Below are 19,723 nucleotides of genomic sequence, written 5' to 3'. Positions count from 1 at the left end.
GTTGGGACAAACGGAGATGAAACTGGCAGAGGAGCACACCTGGTAGCTAGCTCCCTGCAGGTGGTAATTTAGAAAAGCTCATGTGTCCATCCACAGTCTCTGGGATCCTGTAAACTTGGATTACTCTTCCTACTTTCTGTAACTGTTTGAATTCCATGAGATCATGGTGAGTCTACAAAACACTGTGTTCTTAGTATCTTTTACCTGTTCTTGAATACATTGAAGGAGGCAAGCACTGCATTTCTTTTTACTTGATCTGATAGTCTGTTTGGCCAGTATCCCAATATTTGTTAGAGAGAACCTAGGAAATTACATGTGCTTTTCTCTCCCCAAAAACAAGGTGGACAGAATTCTGAAGTGTAAAAAGTCACAAGATGAAGTACAGCTTTTTAATTAATTAATTTTTTTTTTAGATTTCCAGGTCAACTTTAGATTGTCTAATAAAAGTAACTGTGTTTCTCAGAAATAAGCCACACTTTCTGTAGCCTCTCATTCCTTATTAACAGGACTAGTACAGTTTACTAATCTCCACTTAACATGAGTAATGCTTAGTACAGTGGAATTCCATAGGTGATAAAACAATTTTTTTTAAGATTTTATTTATTTATTCATGAGGGTCACACAGAGAGGCAGAGACACAGGCAGAGGGAGAAGCAGGCTTCCTGCAAGGAGCCTGATGTGGGGCTCAATCCCAGGACCCCGGAGTCATGCCCTGAGCTGAAGGCAGACGCTCAACACTGAGCCACCCAGGCATCCCTAAAACAGACTTTTTAAAGAAAAACTCAATTTCCTTTTCTTAAGTTGGGATATAATGCACTGAAAACCCACCAAGTTAAGGTATATATGCCAGTGGTTTGGGGTATATTCATTACATTTTGCACCAGTCACCCTTATCCAATTCCGGAATGTTCCCATCACACTGAAAAGAAACCCTCTCCCCACTTCCTCCGATGATCTGTCTCTGTGGTCTGTGTGTTCTCTGTGTGTTCTAGAAATGGAATCCTGCCGTACGTCCTAAGTGTGTGGCCTCTTTCACATGCTGCTGTGTTCATCCAGCGCATACTATCTAACAGGGCTGTATTAACACTCCACTGTATAGATGTATCGGATTCATGTTGTAAATACCACATCTCTTTCCTTAAGAATGACTGTCAAATTACCGTAAAGGTATTATTTTAAGGGTAGAGGTTTAACTTTGGCGTTCTTATCAAAACAATATGGACAATAACTGGGGTTGGCGCTGAATGCTTGTCCTGTGTCAAACCCTGCTCTGCCTTAGTGCTCACAAGAGCCTCCCCTGTAAGGGAGGTGCTGGCATCCTCCTCATTTGCTGACGAGAAACCCGGGCTGTGGAGACGTGAAATAACTTGACCTCACAGTTCTGAGTGGCCACGTCAGGGTTCAGACTCGGTCAGTCTGGCCCCAAACATTAAGATGCCCTCCGGAAGTAACCTGTACATAAGCGTTTTTCATACAGCCCGTTTCTCGGTTGTCGTCCTTCTGTGTCTCCCCTTCTCCACCTACCCCCGTGCCTGTTCCACGGGGGTGCATGTGAGTCAATAGTGGCTTTGCAGGTTACTCACATATTTAGAATAAGGCACTCTGTAGTCAGGCCCCTTACACTGGAGCCCTGGAAATCTGTGTCTGTCAGAGAGCCTAAGATACAGCAGGCCTTGGCGCAGGCGAGCTCCTGGGCCTTGCCCACTGTTGTTCGCGCTCCATCCTTCTCTCTCTACCTCTTGTTCTGTCTTTCCCTGGATTAGCTCCAGTTTACTTCACGCTCACTGCCAGGGATTTTGGCAGCTGCAGCTTTCAGCTTATGTAGTCCCAGCTCAACTGTCCAGGAGACAGAGGCACTCTTTCCTGAGCCCCAGCAGCATAGCTTCAGGGAGGGATGGCTCACCTGGAGTCATATGCCTGTTCCAGAGCCTTCTCTGTGGCCTCGCAGGTAGGATGCCCTGGCAGCCCTGACCAACTACATAGAGTGGGTTCACCACAGGAAACCCTCACTTACATAGTTGCATGAGAAACAGCAAACAAAAATAATAATCACATGTCCACAACCAAATTATTTAACATAATGTATGTCAGTTGTCAGCAGCACCCACTTCCTACCGTTGGGACTTTTACCTCAGTGAAAATGGTACAGTGTTGTCTTTCTAATAGTATGGTTCTTTGAAGTTATCATACAATTTGTATTCTGATTTTGTTTAAGTCCAGTTTTTTTCAAGGTTTAGTTGCAGTGGGCTGGTTTATACACAAACTAGAAAAAAACTGACTCGACTTGTTCAAATTTGAAGGATCCTCTGGTTTACTTTTTTTTTTTAGCTTTCTAAAGAGACATGATCTTTAATACTGTCACCCAAAACATTCTAGATTTTGGCTTTTTAGACCTTTTTAATGCATACAAACATTTTAAAAAGTAAGAATCATATAGTCTTTTTTTCCCCACCATATATCAGGCATATATATATTTTTTTAAATTGAGGCATATTTCACATAGAAAAAAGAGGTGTTTAGTGTTATTCAAAAGGTTGCACAACTGTCACCACTATGTAATTCCAAAACATTTCCTTTAATAAGTGATCTCTTGGGATGCTTGGGTGGGTCAGTGATTGATTGTCTGCCTTTGACTCAGGGCGTGATCCTGGAGTCCGGGGATCGAGTCCCACATCCGGCTTCCTGTGTGGAGCCTGCTTCTCCCTCTGCCTATGTCTCTGCCTCTCTCTCGTGAATAAATAAATAAAATCTTAAAAAAAAAAAAAAAGTGATCTCTTTTCCTCTTTCCCCAGCCCTTGGCGGCCACTAATCTACTTTCTATCTCTATAGGTTTGCTTATTCTGGATATTTCATAAAAACAGAATCATACAATATGTGGCTTTTATTATCTAGCTTCTTTCATTTAGCATGATATTTTCAAAGTTTATCCATGTTACAGCATGTATGAGTACTTAATTCCTTTTTATAGCTGAATAAATACTCCATTATAATGATATAACAGATTTTGTTTATATGCTCATCAATTTATGGACATTTGTGTTTCTTCCATGTTTTTGCTATTTTGAATAATGCAGCTATGAACATTTGTGTACAAGTTTTATATGAATATAGGTTTTATTATCTCTTGGGTATCGGGTTAATTTGCGAGGGCTGCAATAACAAAATAATCATATTGAGTAGCTTATACAACAATAATTTATTGTCGCCATTCGGGCGGCTAGAAGGAGAGAGAGAATCTTAGGCTCAATGCCCAACACGGACCCCAACGTGGAAGCCAACACTGGGCTTGATCTTATAACCCAGAGATCATGACCTGAGCTGAAATTAAGAGTGGATGCTCAATCAGCTGAACCATTCAGGCACCCCTATTGTCTGTCTTTCTAATGTGGTATCTCATTGTGATTTTGTTTTGCATTTTATCAATGGCTAATGATGCTGAACATCTTTTCATATGCTTATGGGCCATTTGTTTATCTTTTTGGAGTAAGGTCTATTTAATCTTTTGCCTATTTTTTAATTGGTTGTCTTGTCTTTTTGTTGTTGTTGTTAAATTGAAAGAGTAGTTAATATATTCTGGATACTAGACCCTTACTAGGTTTATGATATATAAATATTTTCTCCCTTCCCATGGGCTATCTTTTCACTTTTGTGTCCAATTTTTCTCCTCTTTCTTTGGTTACTTGTGTTTTAGGTGTCATATCTAAGAAATGATTGCTAGATTGAAGGTCATGAATATTTCACAATGTTTTCTTTTAAGAATTTAATGATTTTAGCTCTCACATTTAGGTCTTTGATCTATGTTGAGTTGTTTTTCATTTACGGTGTGAGGTAAGGGTCCAACTTCATTCTTTTGCACGTGAATGCCCAGTTGCCTCAGCACCATTTGTTGAAACAATTATTTTTCTCTCATTGAGTTGTCTTGGTACCTTACTGAAAATGAATTGACCATAAATGTATGCAGGTTTTTTTGGACTTTTAATTCTGTTCATTTGACCTATGCTTTGTCCTTATGTCAGTTCCACACTGTCTTGATTACACTTGCTTTGTAGTAAGTTTTGATACTGGAAAGTGTGAGTCTTCCAGCTGTATTTTTTTTCAAGATTGTTTTGGATATTGTGGGTTCCTTGCCTTTCTATATAAATTTTAGGATCAGCTTGTCAACTTCTATAAAAAAGCCAGCTTGGATTTTTATAGGGATCTCATTGCATTTTTTAACTTGGAGGCTAGTTCTATCTTAATATTAAGTCTTCCAGTTCTTGAACATAAGAGGTCTTTCCATTTATTTAGGTCATTTTTATTTTTATTTTTTTTTTAAGATTTTATTTATTTATTCATGACAGACACAGAGAGAGAGGCAGAGACACAGGCAGAGGGAGAAGCAGGCTCCCCACAGGGAACCCGATGCGGGACTCGATTCCGGGTCCCCAAGATCACACCCCAGGCCAAAGGCGGCCCTAAACCGCTGGGCCACCGGGGCTGCACTATTTAGGTCATTTTTACTTTCTTTAAATGATATTTTGTAGTTTTCAGCATACAAGTCTTAGCGTGTCTTATTCCTAAATATTTTATTGTTTTTGCTGCTATTATAAATTAAATTGTTTTTCAGATTTCATTTTGTACCGTTCATTGCTAGTGTCCTGATTTTTAAAAAAAAAACTGTAGTAAAATACACATAGGTTAAAATTTACCATGTTATTAAGTGTACAGTTCAGTAATGTTAAGTAAGTTAAATACCTTCACACTGTTGTACAACCACTTACTGGAACTCTTTTCATCATAGCTGAATTCAAATTTTAATTTGAAAGATTTATTTGAACCCTTAATTTTTCATTTAAGCTATTTGTCTTATAGTTTTACATTTCTTGGGACTGTATATTTAAATCTCTTGGACAGAGTAGAGGATGTGCATAAAGTTATTTTGTAACTTATTGAACGTACTGATACTTTTTTCTTTCATATCTATAAATGTGTGTTTTGGAAACAAAAAACTGAAGGTGTTGTATTAATCAGCTTAGCTGCTTTTATACTGAGTCAGTTCTGTAAAAGGTTGACATTGGGTATTAAGAGAGAGCTCTTTGGGGCACCTGGGTGGCTCATTCCATTAAGTGTCCCAATCTTGATTTTGTCCCACATGAGTGTCCCACTCATGGCTCAGGTCATGATCTCAGGGTGGTGAGATTGAACCCCATGTTGGGCTCTGAGCTGGGTAAGGAGCCTGCTTGGGATTCTCTGTCCCTCCCCCTTCCCACAATAAATTAAAAAAGAGAGAGAGAGCTCATTTATTAAAACACAGTAGTGATCAGAATGAACTGTATCTGTTGCCTGTACTCATGATATTACAGGGTATGGAGTTGATTTGTATTTCTCGCTAGGACCACAGTTAAATCAGGAATAAGTTCCTATGTGATACAGAGTGAGAGGGAGTAGTTACTTTTCACACTTTTTTGGTTTGTTGCCCTACCAAAGGTCTGTCCAAGGCTTCAGAGAACTGCCTCGACTCCAGTGTTACATATGCTATAAATATTCTCTTTGTTGGGGGGGGGGGGGTGGTCTAAGATATGAAGTTAACATTTGCTAAGATGGATTTTTAAATGCTCCAATTTTAGCATGAAGGATGTGAAGCTCTATTTGGCAAACTATCATCCAAATAAAGTTATATCAAAAAAATGAATTTCTTAGGTTCATTTCATGGACTAATTTTATTCAGCTCTTGATTACATTTCCTGTGTATAGAGCATGTTTCACACTTGGTAACTGACTCTCATTTAAAGAGAATGAATGGCCAAATTAAATGAATGTCCTTTTGCAGTTTTCAAGTGCATGCATTTCTGATTGGTTTTGTTTGCCTTATTCAATAGAGAGAATAATTCTTTGAGGCCAATTTCATTTTAAGAGGGTAATGTTCAGTGATTTTTCATAATTTAAAATATGAAAAATTATGCTCCCTTGTTTGTATCTGATGGAAACTCAGAGCTGAAATCTTGGCTTTATTCTCTCTCTGACTCTGCCCACTGCTGCCCTGAATGATTTGGACAAGTGTGCTAGGCTGAATTTTATGTAAATAAAATTTTCGTTTTTAATTTTTAAAAAATGACTATTGTGTCTTTGAGAAGCAATACAAAAAGGTGAAAAGGGAGTAGGAATATATTTTAAAAGGGATTGTATTTTCTTTTGTTACAAAGCAATGCAAGAAAGAAGAAAATCCTCAAATGATAGTTGATCCACAGTGGTACTAATATTGAGATATACCTATACATAGAATAACTGATATTATGTATTATCAGTTATTTGGAATTTAGTTTATTAGGAAGACATTTGTTTATTAATAATTGACATTGTCCACAGTTTTTGGAATGTTCATCAGGTTAAAATATATAGTTTGAATGTTTTTCAGTTACCCAAACCTCTTATTTTTTCAGTGCAAATTTATGTTTTATGGAATCAGCAGATGTACTGTCTCAAATGATATTAAGGGACATTGTACTTAGAATGAACAGCTGTTCTTCTGTCTCTACAGAACAAGAAGAAATGGGTTTAGACTACAGGAGGAGAAATTTTGGTTGGACATAAGCATAATTCCCTAATATGAGGGGCATTAAGACATAAATCATTATAGCTGATATTTATTAAAATAGCAATGCCTAACATTTCAGTATATGCTATGTAGCTCCTTTATATTAAGCAGTTTACATACATCGTTTCACTTACACTTAAGTTCTATGCAGTAGACACTATTATTTATTCCATTTTGTGGATGAAAAACAGGCTCAGATAAGTTAAATAACTCACCAAGTTTACTTAGGTAATAAGTGACACAACTAGTGTTTTCTTTTAAAGATTTTATTTTGAGAGAGAGTGAGCGAGCAAGAGTGATCACAGGGAGGAGCAGAGAGGGACGGCAGAGAGACAAGCAGGGAACCTGCTTGGAGTCCTATGTCTCGCTCGATCCCACCACCCTGATTTCAGGACCTGAGCCAAAATCAAGAGTGGGATGCCTAACCGACCAAGCCACCCAGGAGCCCTGAGACCCAGTGTTTGAAACCAGACTGACTGTAGAGCCTGTATTTTTTTTAAGATTTTATTTATTTATTTGAGAGAGAGAGCAAGAGAGAACACGAGTGAGGATGGGGGGAAGAGGCAGAGGGAGAGGGAGAAACAGGCTCCCCTCTGAGCAGGGTGCCTGACATGGGACTGGATCTTGACCTGAGCAGAAGGAAGGCAGACACTTCACTGGCTGAGCCACCCAGGCGCCCCCTGGAGCCCATTTTAACCACGGTGTAATAGGGAGAGGATAAAGCAGGGCTTTCCACTGGGGGGTGAGTCAGTTATGAACAGTAAGGGAGGACAGAGCAGAAGTAGAAGCAAAGTACCACTCTCATGATTTGGTTAAAAAAGTGGTATAACTCAGCATGGGTCCCTGATTTTTTCCACTAGGTTATGAATTCTGTAGAAGGGTGGTGTGGTTCTTACGTGAATTGTTTATAGCAAAATTTTAGAAGTTCAGAATTCTATCATAATAAAGAAGTTTCTATATTATACAAAAAACTCAGAATTCAGCAAGAACTAACAAGACCCATATACATAAATATGGGAAAGATGTAAAGACAGATAATACAAATACAATTAAAGAGTATAGAAAATTCAGTCTTGTAAGAAATCAAATAAATGCCAATTTAAACCATAATGTGCTATGAATTTTTAGTAAATTAGCAAAAATTTATAAAATGTTAATGCACAAAGCTGGTACTCTCATTCATTACTTTTTTTTTTTAATATATCATTTATTTATTCATGAGAGACACAGAGAGAGGCAGAGACACAGGCAGAAGGAGGAGAGGCAGGCTCTATGCAGAGAGCCCGATGTGGGACTCGATCCTGAGACTCCGAGATCACACCCTGAGCCAAAGGCAGATGCTCAACCAGTGAGCCACCCAAGCATCCCTCATTCATTACTGATGCATTTTAAAGTAGGATGTTAGAAGAATAAAATGGTTCAGTCAGTAAATAAATATCTCTCTTTCCTGGCACTAATTCAGTAAATATGAAATGTACATACTTATTTTTCTTATATATTGAGAAGCATATTTTATAGAATCAATCTGCAATAGACAAGAAATGCTTTGTATTAAACATTTTTTTTGTTAACCACAGAAGATAATTAACAGCTGTTGAGCAGAAATGTTGATTCAGTATTTTTCTTAAAATTATTAAGTATGAGAGATGTATTTTAATTGCCAACCCATCTCGAACTTAAATTGCATAACAATCTATCAGTAATCTCATTGTTTCTGTATAATTCTATGGTCTGAAGGTACGTTGTACATTTTATATTTGCGTCTTCTGTAGTTTTTTTCACTGGCTTATTGGGAACATAATTTAAGTTTGATACCCATTCATTATCACTGACTCCCTGGGATTTGGGGAAAGTATCCTTTATTTCAAAAAACTAAGGAATGATGAAGTTGCTTAATTTATTAAAGGTGTGATTTCATAGTTTAAAATTTTAATTTGTATTTACTTACTGTATAGCCATAACTGGACAGATAACTACAGTAATAAATTATTTTACAGGTATTCACAGTTTTATATGGAAGATAGCTTTTGCCATTATAACATGTTTAACCATCACTTCTTTGATGGAAAGGTAAGAATTATGACCGTTATCCTTTTTATTGTGGAAGAGCAAATTTAAGAGTACCTCCTTTCTTATTTGCTTAGAGTTCTTCAAGATCAAATCATGGCTGTTCCACCATTTATTGGTATTTATTTTTCTTCATCCACTGTGTGTGTGTTGAGCATCTAGAAGTGATTGTGTTATTCTTCTTCTGTGACTTTTTACCGCTTTTTGGATACAGACCCACTTTCCTACCGAGGCCCCAATGGCTTGGCCCTATCTGATCTCTGTCGCCATCCATCTTATTGTTCCATGCTCTGGTGTTATGTTCACGTTCAGGATGTAGGACTTTCACCTGGAACTGGCTTTTCCATCATGAAGGCTTTTGCCCATGCTGTTCCCTCTGCCTTCTAGTCTCATTTTGCCTTGTTAACTTCACCTCATCTTTTAGAGCTCTCCTCCACGTCACTTTCTCCAGCCTCCTCTGAGCCCCAAAGTCACGTTCTCCTTTGTTGCTATATGATGCCGTAATTAAATAATTCTGTGGTTAGTTGTTTGATGTCTGCCTCCCTTGTAAATTTCATGTTGCAGTTAAGGGGATTTATAGTTTTATTAAACTAATTCTTAAAAATTAGACAGGGTCGAAAGTGAACCCTAATCTGTGAACTCTGGGTGATAATGATGTGTCAGTGCAGGTTCATTAGTTGTGGAAAATGTACCACCTGGTGGGGAATGTTGATAATGGAGGAGACCATCCATGTATAGCAGGGGTAGCTTCTTTCAATAATACGTTGTTAGTAATGTCACTATAAATAAACAACATAGCAGAGCTGATACTTCTAGTTTGAGCTCTTCGCCAGTCCTATTATAAAATAAAAACTATATCCAACCAAGTAATCATACCTGACAGGAAGTTGGCTGCAACTGTTTGAGATGATCAAGACTACCAGAAGCACGTATCCTTCTATGCATGTATATCAATTTTTTAAAAAACTGTGAGCCATGTAGAAGTATATGTTGTTTTAGGTTATTAACTAATAATAGGACAAAAACCAAGCAAAACTAAAAACCTGTGTATCCAGACAAGGAAAACAAATTCTGAATTGTTGGTTGGGATTGGAAAAGAGTCTCCTGATCCAGTCTAGCCAATGGTGTACTCCTTCCATGAGCCTCAGTCAGCATTGGGATATATATTTTTTAGCTGCGATAGCCGTGGAAAGCAAATATGAAATAAGCAGCAGTTAGAATTAGACATACTTCACAGTTTCCCAAAGGGCTTATGTGGTCGATAATCTCTAGGATTTGAGAACCGATTAGATGAGTGTGAAGGAGAGAGAGAGGAATTGCAGACTCACTTGACAACAGACCACAGTGGACTTCTCAGCTAGGCCAGTAGCTGTGGGGAAGAGAGAGGTGGATTCTATAGTCATTTCACAGATGGAAACGAGATTTGGTGGTACGTGTACTGGATGAGAAGTCAGAGATGACCTTGTGGTCCGGCCTGGCTTTGTATTTCATTCTTCTATGTTTTTCATGCCATACCATGATTTTGCTTTCTATCTTGAACAATAATGGTGAGATAAGAGTAAAATGACATTTGAATACCTAACAGCTGACTGTTGCTTCTATTTTAAGAATGTAACATGTAATCAGCCTTTTCCTAGGAAATTCTTTTTAACTTTTATTGAAAGCTTGTGGAATTACCTTATAAGTTTCTAGAATAATGGTTGGAATATGCTGCCAAGACTGAGCTCCACTTTATTTTTCCCAGAAGAAAATAATCGTCTAGCCCAGGTTTTCCTTTGTCTATATTTTAGGAGCAGCCTTAAATAGCACTGCAACTGTAGAGATTGATCTACAGAAAACTGTTGTCTTGGATGATTTTACTATCTGCCCTTTTTCTGCCTACTTCCTGAGTCAAGGTTTTCAGTGGAGCCTTACCATACACTGATCAATCACTTGAGTATTTAAGCGTCTACCAGGGGCCTGTGAAGGTGTGCAGGGCGCTTTGGGGGACATAAGCCTCCATTGATGCCTATAAGCAAGCACTTCACAGCCCACTGAATTAAAAAGCAGGAGCTCCCTGCACAGGATTTTCTCATAGAAAATCATACAGTCTTTAAGGTAATAGAAAATGTCATACGCCTTAATGGTCAAGGAAGTTGAAGTATGTATAGGGGATGGTTATTTAAAGTACCAAGCATTTTGGGGCTCCTGGGTGGCTTAGTTGGTTAAGTGTCTGCTTTTGGCTCAGATCATGGTCCCAGGGTCCTGGCTTCCAGCCCTGCATCAGGTTCCCTGCTCAGCGGAGAGTCTGCTTCTCTCTCTCCCTCGCCTCCTACACCTCCCTTCTACTTGCGGGCTCTCTAAAATAAATAGATAAATAAATAAATCTTTTAAAAAGAAAAATAAAGTACCAAGCACTTTTTAAAATGATGATTGAAATGAAGGGAAGAGTTAAAGTACTGTCAACACTGGTGGCATAAGCAAGCCTCCGTTTCTATAGGTGGTCAACATTAGGACCCTCAGCAGGTCATGACAGGACCTCACACCATTGATTCTTACCTGCAAACAGACATACTCTATTGGTTTTTTAATTTGGCCAAGAGTCTAGGTTTAGTTTACTTGTTTATTTTTCTTTTCCTACTTTTAAGTCTAAGGAATTGGAAGTTTTTCAATAACAATGTCTGTACTTTAAGTCCTTGTTTGTGAAGGCAGGTTAAGGAAGTGCCAGGCAGCACTTGAAAAATGATTAACCTTCTTGACACGCCATCCCTTGCTCTAGGACTTCTAGTAGGAAGTTAATAAAGACTCTCCTAGGGAAAGGGGATTAGAGTGTTGTGTTTTTTTTTTTCTCTCATCAATTGAGTCTTCTAAATTGATTTAGTGGAAGAACAATATATATTTTATTATAAAGTACATATGGGTTTATTAAAATTTAAAATGCCATTAAGCTTTAAAGTCTCGGGCTATTTTGTATACTGTGTTGATTTGCTTTTTATAGATGAGTACTCGAAAACGACTACAAAGTCAGTAGACTGGAGTTAGTATTATAGGTATATCTCTTATTAACTTCTCCCAAAGCAGAAAATAATAAATATCCTAGACAGTGCGTAATGTTAATTTTACAATTACTAAAAACACTTCAGTTAGTCTGTTGGGAAAATGTGTTAATTGCATGGTTTCATGGCCTGGATAAGCTTTGTTATTTGTGGACTTTCATTCATTTCCTCACCGTGCATGTCCGAATATGTCTGTCCTGTACCTGGTGCTCAAAAACATGTGTGAGGTAACTGGTAACGTGTAGCTCTTATTAACCTGAACTTGTGGTGGTGGACAAACCAGACAGGAAAAAAATAGGTCGTATTTGTCTTTGTGTCTCCAGTGTTTGGCTCAGTCCCTGCTTCTGTTTGTGGGATTGAATTTAGCGTTTTAGATAGTCTTCATGGGTAATGAGTTTTTCTCTCCTAGGTTACTAAATTTAGTTTTTTAATTTAACCATTTGAAATGTGTAGTCCTCTGATAGTGATGGTGTTTGAATTTGCAATTTTAAAAACCCCTTATCAAGGAACCCAAAGATAAAATCTCATGGGGGCCGAATGAGAGAGGCTTCTGGATGTCACTGAGGGACTCTGGGGTGGCAGGATGGATGAAGTTTCAGTAGAAACAGTGGGACCGAGCCTCATGTCTTCTCCAAATAGGATGAAGTGCCTCCCTCTAGTCCTCATTTAAAAATGAATTTTTATTTGTTCCAGGCTGCCCTTGAAGTATGCAGAACATTTTTACAGGAAGATAAAGGTGAGGGAGTCATTATGGTGACAGATCCTCCTTTTGGTGGCTTGGTTGAACCTCTGGCTGTTACATTCAAGAAGTTAATTGCTATGTGGAAAGAAGGTCAAAGCGAAGGTGTGTAATTTATTACTTACTGCAAAATAAACATGTATCTGTGTATCTACTTCCTGTCAAATATTAGCAGAGCTCAGTGAATCAGAGCACTGATAAAATATACATGTCTTGGGTTCTTGTGTTTTTAGAAACAGGCTTGTTTGAGGAGGTAGCAGACTTCATTAGCATGATACACTTTGCACTATTCTAATCATGTGTTTTCAAAATGACTCATAGGTGAACGTAAGGGAACATTATGAGGAATAGCAGTACACTGTTGTCATTTATTCAGTAAATATTTACTGCGTGGCCCCTGTGTTCAGATACTGTTTAGGTCCTGGAAATAGAGTACTGAACTAGATGGACACATGTTCCTGCCCTCATGGATCTTACGTTCCATGTTCCTAAAGTCTCGTCCAGAGCTCCAAGAGGGCCCCCAGCCTCTGGCTCAGAGCTCTAAACTGTGCCATGGTTTGGGTAGGATGACTGGGTATGCGCTAGCCATGAGTCATTATCTGTGACAAATAGATACCACAGAGATAGAGGTGGGTTAGTGGCTGGGGGTTATTATTCAGCTCAAAAGTGCCTTAGGCCTTCAGAGTATTTAATTAATTGTCTAATTAGCTGGCACAGTCATTTTTTTAGTTTCTCGCTTGCAAATTGAAAAACTGTAGGAGTGTCAGGAGTTTGTCATCAAGCTTCTCCTTTAATTGTGCTATGTGAATAGTGTGCTTTGGAGAGAGAATGCAAAAGAAATCTGAAACATGACTCATAGTGTTAAGTGTTCCACTTATTTTCAGTTCTTAAGTCCACTTATTAGAACAGGTAAGGTCAGTGTTAATTGAGGAAGCAATGAAGTGCTCAGTGGGCTTGAATTTGAGTTCTGGCACTTAATAGGTGCCTGAACTTGAACAAATTCCTTAAATCTTATGGCATCAGTTGCCCTGTCTGTAAAATGGGATTATTAATGCCTAACTCTAGGGGTTATTGTAAGGAGGTAATATATAGAAAGTACCTGGCATTGGGCTACATAATAGCTACATCTTGTATCTGTCATAAAGGTTATTTTTGACTAAGATTGTTTTTTAAGAATCTCCCATGCTTCAGGAAAGATTGACTCATCCCTGAAAATGGATATAACGAGTCGTAGCAGAGCTGAGATCCTGACCTAAGGCCTTCTGCCTTCTAGCCCATACTTCTTGCCACCGCATGACAGTGACCTTGGGGCTTCCAAGCAAGGCTCCTTGTCATTTCCCACTTTATTGGTTATATCTTTGCCTTTACTTAGACTATAGTGATATGCATGTAAGGATTGCTTTTATATACCCCTTATAACTGTGTTTAGTTGTAAAAGCACATTTCCATTGACTTTTGGGAAAGGTCAAGTTGTAAATGACACTCTGGTAAACATTCTCTTCTTTTGTATGATTTAAGTGCATTGAAAACACTTGCAGTTTCTCCTAATATTAGAGGGTTTGCAGTTACAGCTGTTTTATTTTTTTTAGATAACAATTTATTTTCTTCTCCTTTTTTGTGATCCATTAGATAGCAGTCACAAAGAACTACCCATATTCTGGATTTTCCCCTATTTTTTTGAATCCCGAATTCGTCAGTTTTTTCCAAGCTTCTGCATGCTGGATTACCAGGTATAGTAAAAATTCTGTTTTCTGACGTGGTTGACGAATGGATATTCCGCTTACATAAATATTCTGATCAGACTATCCATCAATTTTAGTAAATGAAAATATTACTGGCTATATTAAGCACTAAAATTGTACCATATGTAAATTAATCCCGAGGTTCCTAAAGGTAATTCTTAAGGTGTTTACTAAAAATATAGATTCTTAGGTACCAAAATAAACCTACTAAATTAAAATAAGAGAGTAAAGCCCCAAGAAGCCACATTTTACCAAGCTTCCCAGGTGATCCTGCAGCGCAGCTAGGTTTTAGACAGACTGACCTGACCTTTACCATCACCAGAAGATGCCATGGTACCCCAGGGTTATTGTTATGAACAGGGGTTTTGTTCAGAGGTTGTAGAGAAGTCAGTCGCTTCTTCTGGTCAGTGGAATGTCATGTACACTCTACTGTGCCACTCAGAGGATGCCAGGAGCTCTGAAGGGAGGTGTGTCCGTGGTGGCAGGGTGTCAGAGAAGCAGAGATGCTGAGGTCTGTGTGGGTGAGTGTGCTGATTTCAAGGTAAAATTGACCGGCTCTCCTTCCCGTCTCTGCCCTCAACTCCTTCTGCTTTAATGTCCACTTTCCTGTATTCATTTCCTTGGGTTCTGAAGTTAACCTCATTGTCACCATCACCATGTGTGGTCACCGAGTGGCCACTGCTTCCTCTATTGTAATAACACTTTGCTACTTGAGCTTTCTGAGCAATGGACTGCCTTTATGAAGGCTTTCAGCCCTGGCACGGAAAATATCTCCACTCCTTGTTCCAAGCTAGCACTTGGATCTAATCTTTCTAATCTTGAAGGCATTTACCATTATGAAAATTATTTAGAGACTCTGAAAGAAACAGTGTTACTTCCACCCCAACTAGCAAATATCATAATTTGACACGTAGGTTTTTAATCATAGCAGATGAATCCGAATTCTACTTTCCTCACTATGTCTTATGCAGGTGTACAGTTTTAAATGTAGCTCCATAGTCTTTATGCTTTTAAACACTTTATTTTTTTTTAAAGATTTTATTTATTCATTTGACAGAGAGAGCACAAGCAGGGGGAGTGGCAGGCAGAGGGAGAGGGAGAAGCAGGCTCTCTACTGAGCAGGGAGCCCGATGTGGGACTTGATCCCAGAACCCTGGAATCATGACCCCAGCCAAAGGCAGACAGTAATCTGACTGAGCCACCCAAGTGCCCACTGTTAATCACATTATATTATTTGATTAGCAGGTTATATTTTTTTTTCTTAGATACACAGGTTGCTTTACCTTAAAGTAGTATAAATAACACTACCATAAACATCTTTTATTCATATAATTTTTCCATATTTTATATAACTTCCTTAAGATAAATTTCCAAAACTGAAATAGAATTCCAAAAATTTCATTATCAAATTTAATGGACATTTTTATGGCTACTGAAGTATATAACAGGTTCCTTTCCAAAGTATATAGCACAAGTCATTTTAACCTGACTTCTTGAGTTCTGCATTAGGCAAAGTCTAGATCATAATTCTTCCCAAATCTGGTTTACTTTCATTATTAGAGCACATGGTTTTCTGTTTCTTGTCTGAGGGGTACTTCTCGTATTGAGGTTTGCAGTGCTGAAATAGCAGACATATCCTAAAGATGTTAACTGAATAAACTACAGTTGGCAGGAGCGCCTGCTGTCTTTGACAGTGAATAATCTTCTAGTACAATGTCTGGCACAGAGGAGGTGCTTAAAACATTTTGAATGAAAAACAGCATGAACTCTGGAGTTGAAAAGGAACTGGGTTTTAATCCTGGTTCTGCCACTTACTCGTTAGGCCTACACATTTTATCTAATTCTCTGCAGGTCATGTGACCTGCTAAATGAGCAGAATAATAATATATCTGCCTCATGTGGTTTTAGGAATTATGTGAGACAATACAGGAAAAGGCATAGCCTAGTCCCGGACACACAACAAAATAGACTAAAGATAAGTGCTCCCAGCATTGTTGAGACCATTGGCATAATGTCACCGTTCAGATAGTCTCTGAGTGGGGGGTAAAACTCTTCTTTGGGGCTTTTTTGTTTCTTTGTGTTTTGGTACAGTATATGAAACATTAAAATTGCAAAACATAAGATCCCTCAGAAGACTGTCCTATGTACATTTAGAAATGAGTTTTCACTGCAGGCAAGAGCTTGAAATGGCGAGGAGGCAAAGGCAGATCCAGGGCAGCCTCGGTGGCGCAGCAGTTTGGTGCTGCCTGCAGCCTTGGGTGTGATCCTGGAGACCCGGGATCGAGTCCCACATCGGGCTCCCTGCTCAGTAGAGAGCCTGCTTCTCCCTCTCCCTCTGCCTGCCACTCCCCCTGCTTGTGCTCTCTCTGTCAAATGAATAAATAAAATCTTTAAAAAAAAATAAAGTGTTTAAAAGCATAAAGACTATGGAGCTACATTTAAAACTGTACACCTGCATAAGACATAGTGAGGAAAGTAGAATTCGGATTCATCTGCTATGATTAAAAACCTACGTGTCAAATTATGATATTTGCTAGTTGGGGTGGAAGTAACACTGTTTCTTTCAGAGTCTCTAAATAATTTTCATAATGGTAAATGCCTTCAAGATTAGAAAGATTAGATCCAAGTGCTAGCTTGGAACAAGGAGTGGAGATATTTTCCGTGCCGTGCCACATGGAGCCTGCTTCTCCCTCTGTCTGTGTCTCTGCCCCTCTCTCTCTGTGTCTATGAATAAATAAATAAAATCTTAAAAAAAAAAAAAAAAAGGCAGATCCAGAGTAGAGTGGATGAGAGGTTAATATGGAGAAACCAGCCATGGCTTGTTTTGATGGCCTGAGTTACTAGAACGGAACTTGGGGAAGTACTGGAGTCTCAGTTTTGAGAAATAGTCCCAAGGTCCAAGCTTATTAAAAATAATTATACAATTCAGTGTATTGGTGAAAAAAGTTTCAAACTAGGCCATATCAGATAGGCCATATCAAATAGGGTGAAAAGCAGTCTTTTTTTTTTAGTAAAGAGAAAGCCAAACTCTGAAAAGAAAAACTAGAATAAAAGCTGTGAAACAAATCTTCATTTTTCCTAAAAATCTTATCTTTCTACTAAAGATAAGAACACTTACTGCCCATTGCATGCGCAGTTGGAGAAACTGATTGTACCATATCTCCTATTGTGTTTATAAACCTTATTTGTTGTACCTCACCTTGCTAATCTATTTTTCTTTCTCTTTTCTTCTTTCTTTCTTCCTTGAAAATGTCTCTGGATGTATTATTATTATCCTTTCTGAAACTTATTTTCTTCCTTTTCCTTCTTGTTATTTTAACCTGGTTTTGTAGCAGTTCTTTGTTTTGAATATTAGCTGTCTTCATCAAATGAAAAATTTGAAAGTCTCTTGTCCTCCTTCACAGGTTTTTGCCATAGACTGTGATTAGACCTTCTTTCTCACATTGCCTAAGATTATTATAAGCCCCCTAAACCACAATGCAGAAACAAACAAACCCAAATCACTAAATCTCTTTTTTCAAAATACTTTTCAGGTGAAAGGAAGGTAGAAATGCTGCAGATCTTCATAAAATATAAATTACGTAGACTTCTTCAGTGATAAAGCACTTGATGAGTACAGAATAAAACAATCATCAAAGACCTAGAAAAGCAAGAGTTTTATTAAGGGCAGAGTAGGAAGGAAGAATGTGATAATATAAGAAATTCTGACTCAGAGTCAGAAGTATGCGTCCTAGCCCACTGACTTTTAGAGGCTCTTTAATCTTGGGAGAAGTCAGTGTATCTCCTGGTCTCTGTTTCCTTACCTATAAAATAAAGTGATTGAATCAGGAAAGAGATGGCAGGTATGTTCCACTTTTAGTGCTTTAGTGGTAAGCCTGATAAATTGGTAGCGACTTTCCAGAGAATTTGTTGAGAGTATCAGGCCTGGTGGCAGGGAGTGGTGTGTGATGGATTAGTGGTGTCCACCACAGGGGCCGGGTGGGGGTGTGGTGGCATTCAGGTCCTGTACTTACCGTATCTGAACTAGGTGGCCTCACTTCCCTTCCACTGTGAACGTGCTGTGATCTCTTGTTTCTCCCTAATGTTGGACGTTTGTCTAGATTGTTGAAAGTAGAGCTTTGGGTTTTATTTTTTTACAGCTATCTTTTAGAAAATCCTCCTGTGTAGAAAACTGTCTTTCGAGGTTAGTTTCACGTTCAGAAATGAAGATATTTTGACAGGGCTCTGGTGGAAGTTGGCTGATGGCGATATTTTGATACACTGAAACTAAGGAGAACACAATCCCGAAGGAGTTAGCGAACTACAAGTACTCTTGTCTTATTTCATCTTTGTTTCCCAGCAGGATGCCTAGAACATAGTAGGTGCAAAATAAATGTCTGTTGACTTGAAAGTCTTGGTGGTTTCCTTATAACTAGTTTCAGTCTCATGTCACAGAAGAAATTTGCGTATAGATAAAATTAAAAGTTAAGAATCGCAGAGATTTTGTGCTTTCCCTCATTTCTATACAGTACTTCATCACATTAATCAGTTCCATGGGAGAAATTTTCTATTTGAAAATGCCTCTCATCATCATTGTGAGTGAAATGTCAGAGATAATGATGGGAAAATGGTGTATCAGCTCTACCACTAGTGATATGCAATTTGCAAAATTGTGTTTGCTTTACAGCGCTTCCATAGGACGTTTATTTGTGTGGATGAAGCTATGAAATATGGATGTATGTTAGAGGTACATTAATTTACCCTAGCAGCATGCGTTTTACATACCATATGTTTATAGTTAATTAGCACAACAAACCCACATTTAAAAATAATAATAATCTCAATTAGGTTATGCAAAATCAAGCAATCAACTACCTTCCTGACACATACATTTTCGACTCCTTGGGTAACCATAAAGAAATTGTTCTCTCTTTCCCTCTCTTCCATCTGCTGTCTATTGTATTACATGGGATATTCCATTTACTAGAAATCTTTCTAAGGCCCTCTCTTCCAACATTTGAAGATCTTCGAAAGGTTCTCTTGGGAAGATTTTTTTTTTTCCTATGACATCCATAAATGTTCAAAATATCTTTGTTGAATTTAATAAGGTGTCATATATTTATTAAATACATAGAGGAATGCATTAGGGAATAATTGGGAATTTAAATCATTTTTAAAGAAAACTACTTACATTAATATTTTAAGGTAGTTTTGAAGTAAAATCTGCTTTTGTATTTTAGCCTCTAATAGGTAACATATATTCATAGAATTTTAAAGTTGGAAAGAACCATTAGGGGTGTAACGTAGGCTAACTTCCCACCATAATAATCCTCTCCACTAAATTCATGACAAGCAGTCGTCCGGCCTCACTTGAATGCTTTCAGTGAGCCAAGTCCTGCAGACTTACAAGGCAACTCAATTTATTTAATAGCTCTAATCGTTAGAAAATTTTCTCATATTGAGATAAAATATGCTCCCTATTAACTTCTAACCATTGGTCCTACTTCTCTTCTCCAAAGCAATAAAGGCTTAGTCTAATTTCGAATCCACTGACACCCCTTCAGTTATAAAATAGTTATCAGATCCT

The 19,723-nt window shown here is 38.2% G+C and overlaps 1 protein-coding gene across 5 annotated transcripts in view; it reads left to right on the top strand.

Annotated features, from left to right (window-relative positions):
- The window catches only part of ZCCHC4 (zinc finger CCHC-type containing 4), a 45,066-nt gene that overhangs the window by 15,495 nt on the left and 9,848 nt on the right, over window positions 1-19,723 (top strand). For all 5 annotated transcript variants that reach the window (XM_072808816.1, XM_072808827.1, XM_072808840.1 and 2 more), the window contains 3 exons: window positions 8,572-8,644; window positions 12,370-12,520; window positions 14,045-14,145. In XM_072808816.1, the coding sequence (XP_072664917.1) occupies window positions 8,572-8,644; window positions 12,370-12,520; window positions 14,045-14,145 (325 nt within the window). The remainder of the gene's footprint in view (window positions 1-8,571; window positions 8,645-12,369; window positions 12,521-14,044; window positions 14,146-19,723) is intronic.

Source organism: Canis lupus, chromosome 2 (genome assembly GCF_048164855.1).
Source record: "Canis lupus baileyi chromosome 2, mCanLup2.hap1, whole genome shotgun sequence".
NCBI lineage: Eukaryota > Metazoa > Chordata > Mammalia > Carnivora > Canidae > Canis > Canis lupus.
This window is presented reverse-complemented; position numbering and strand designations above follow the sequence as displayed.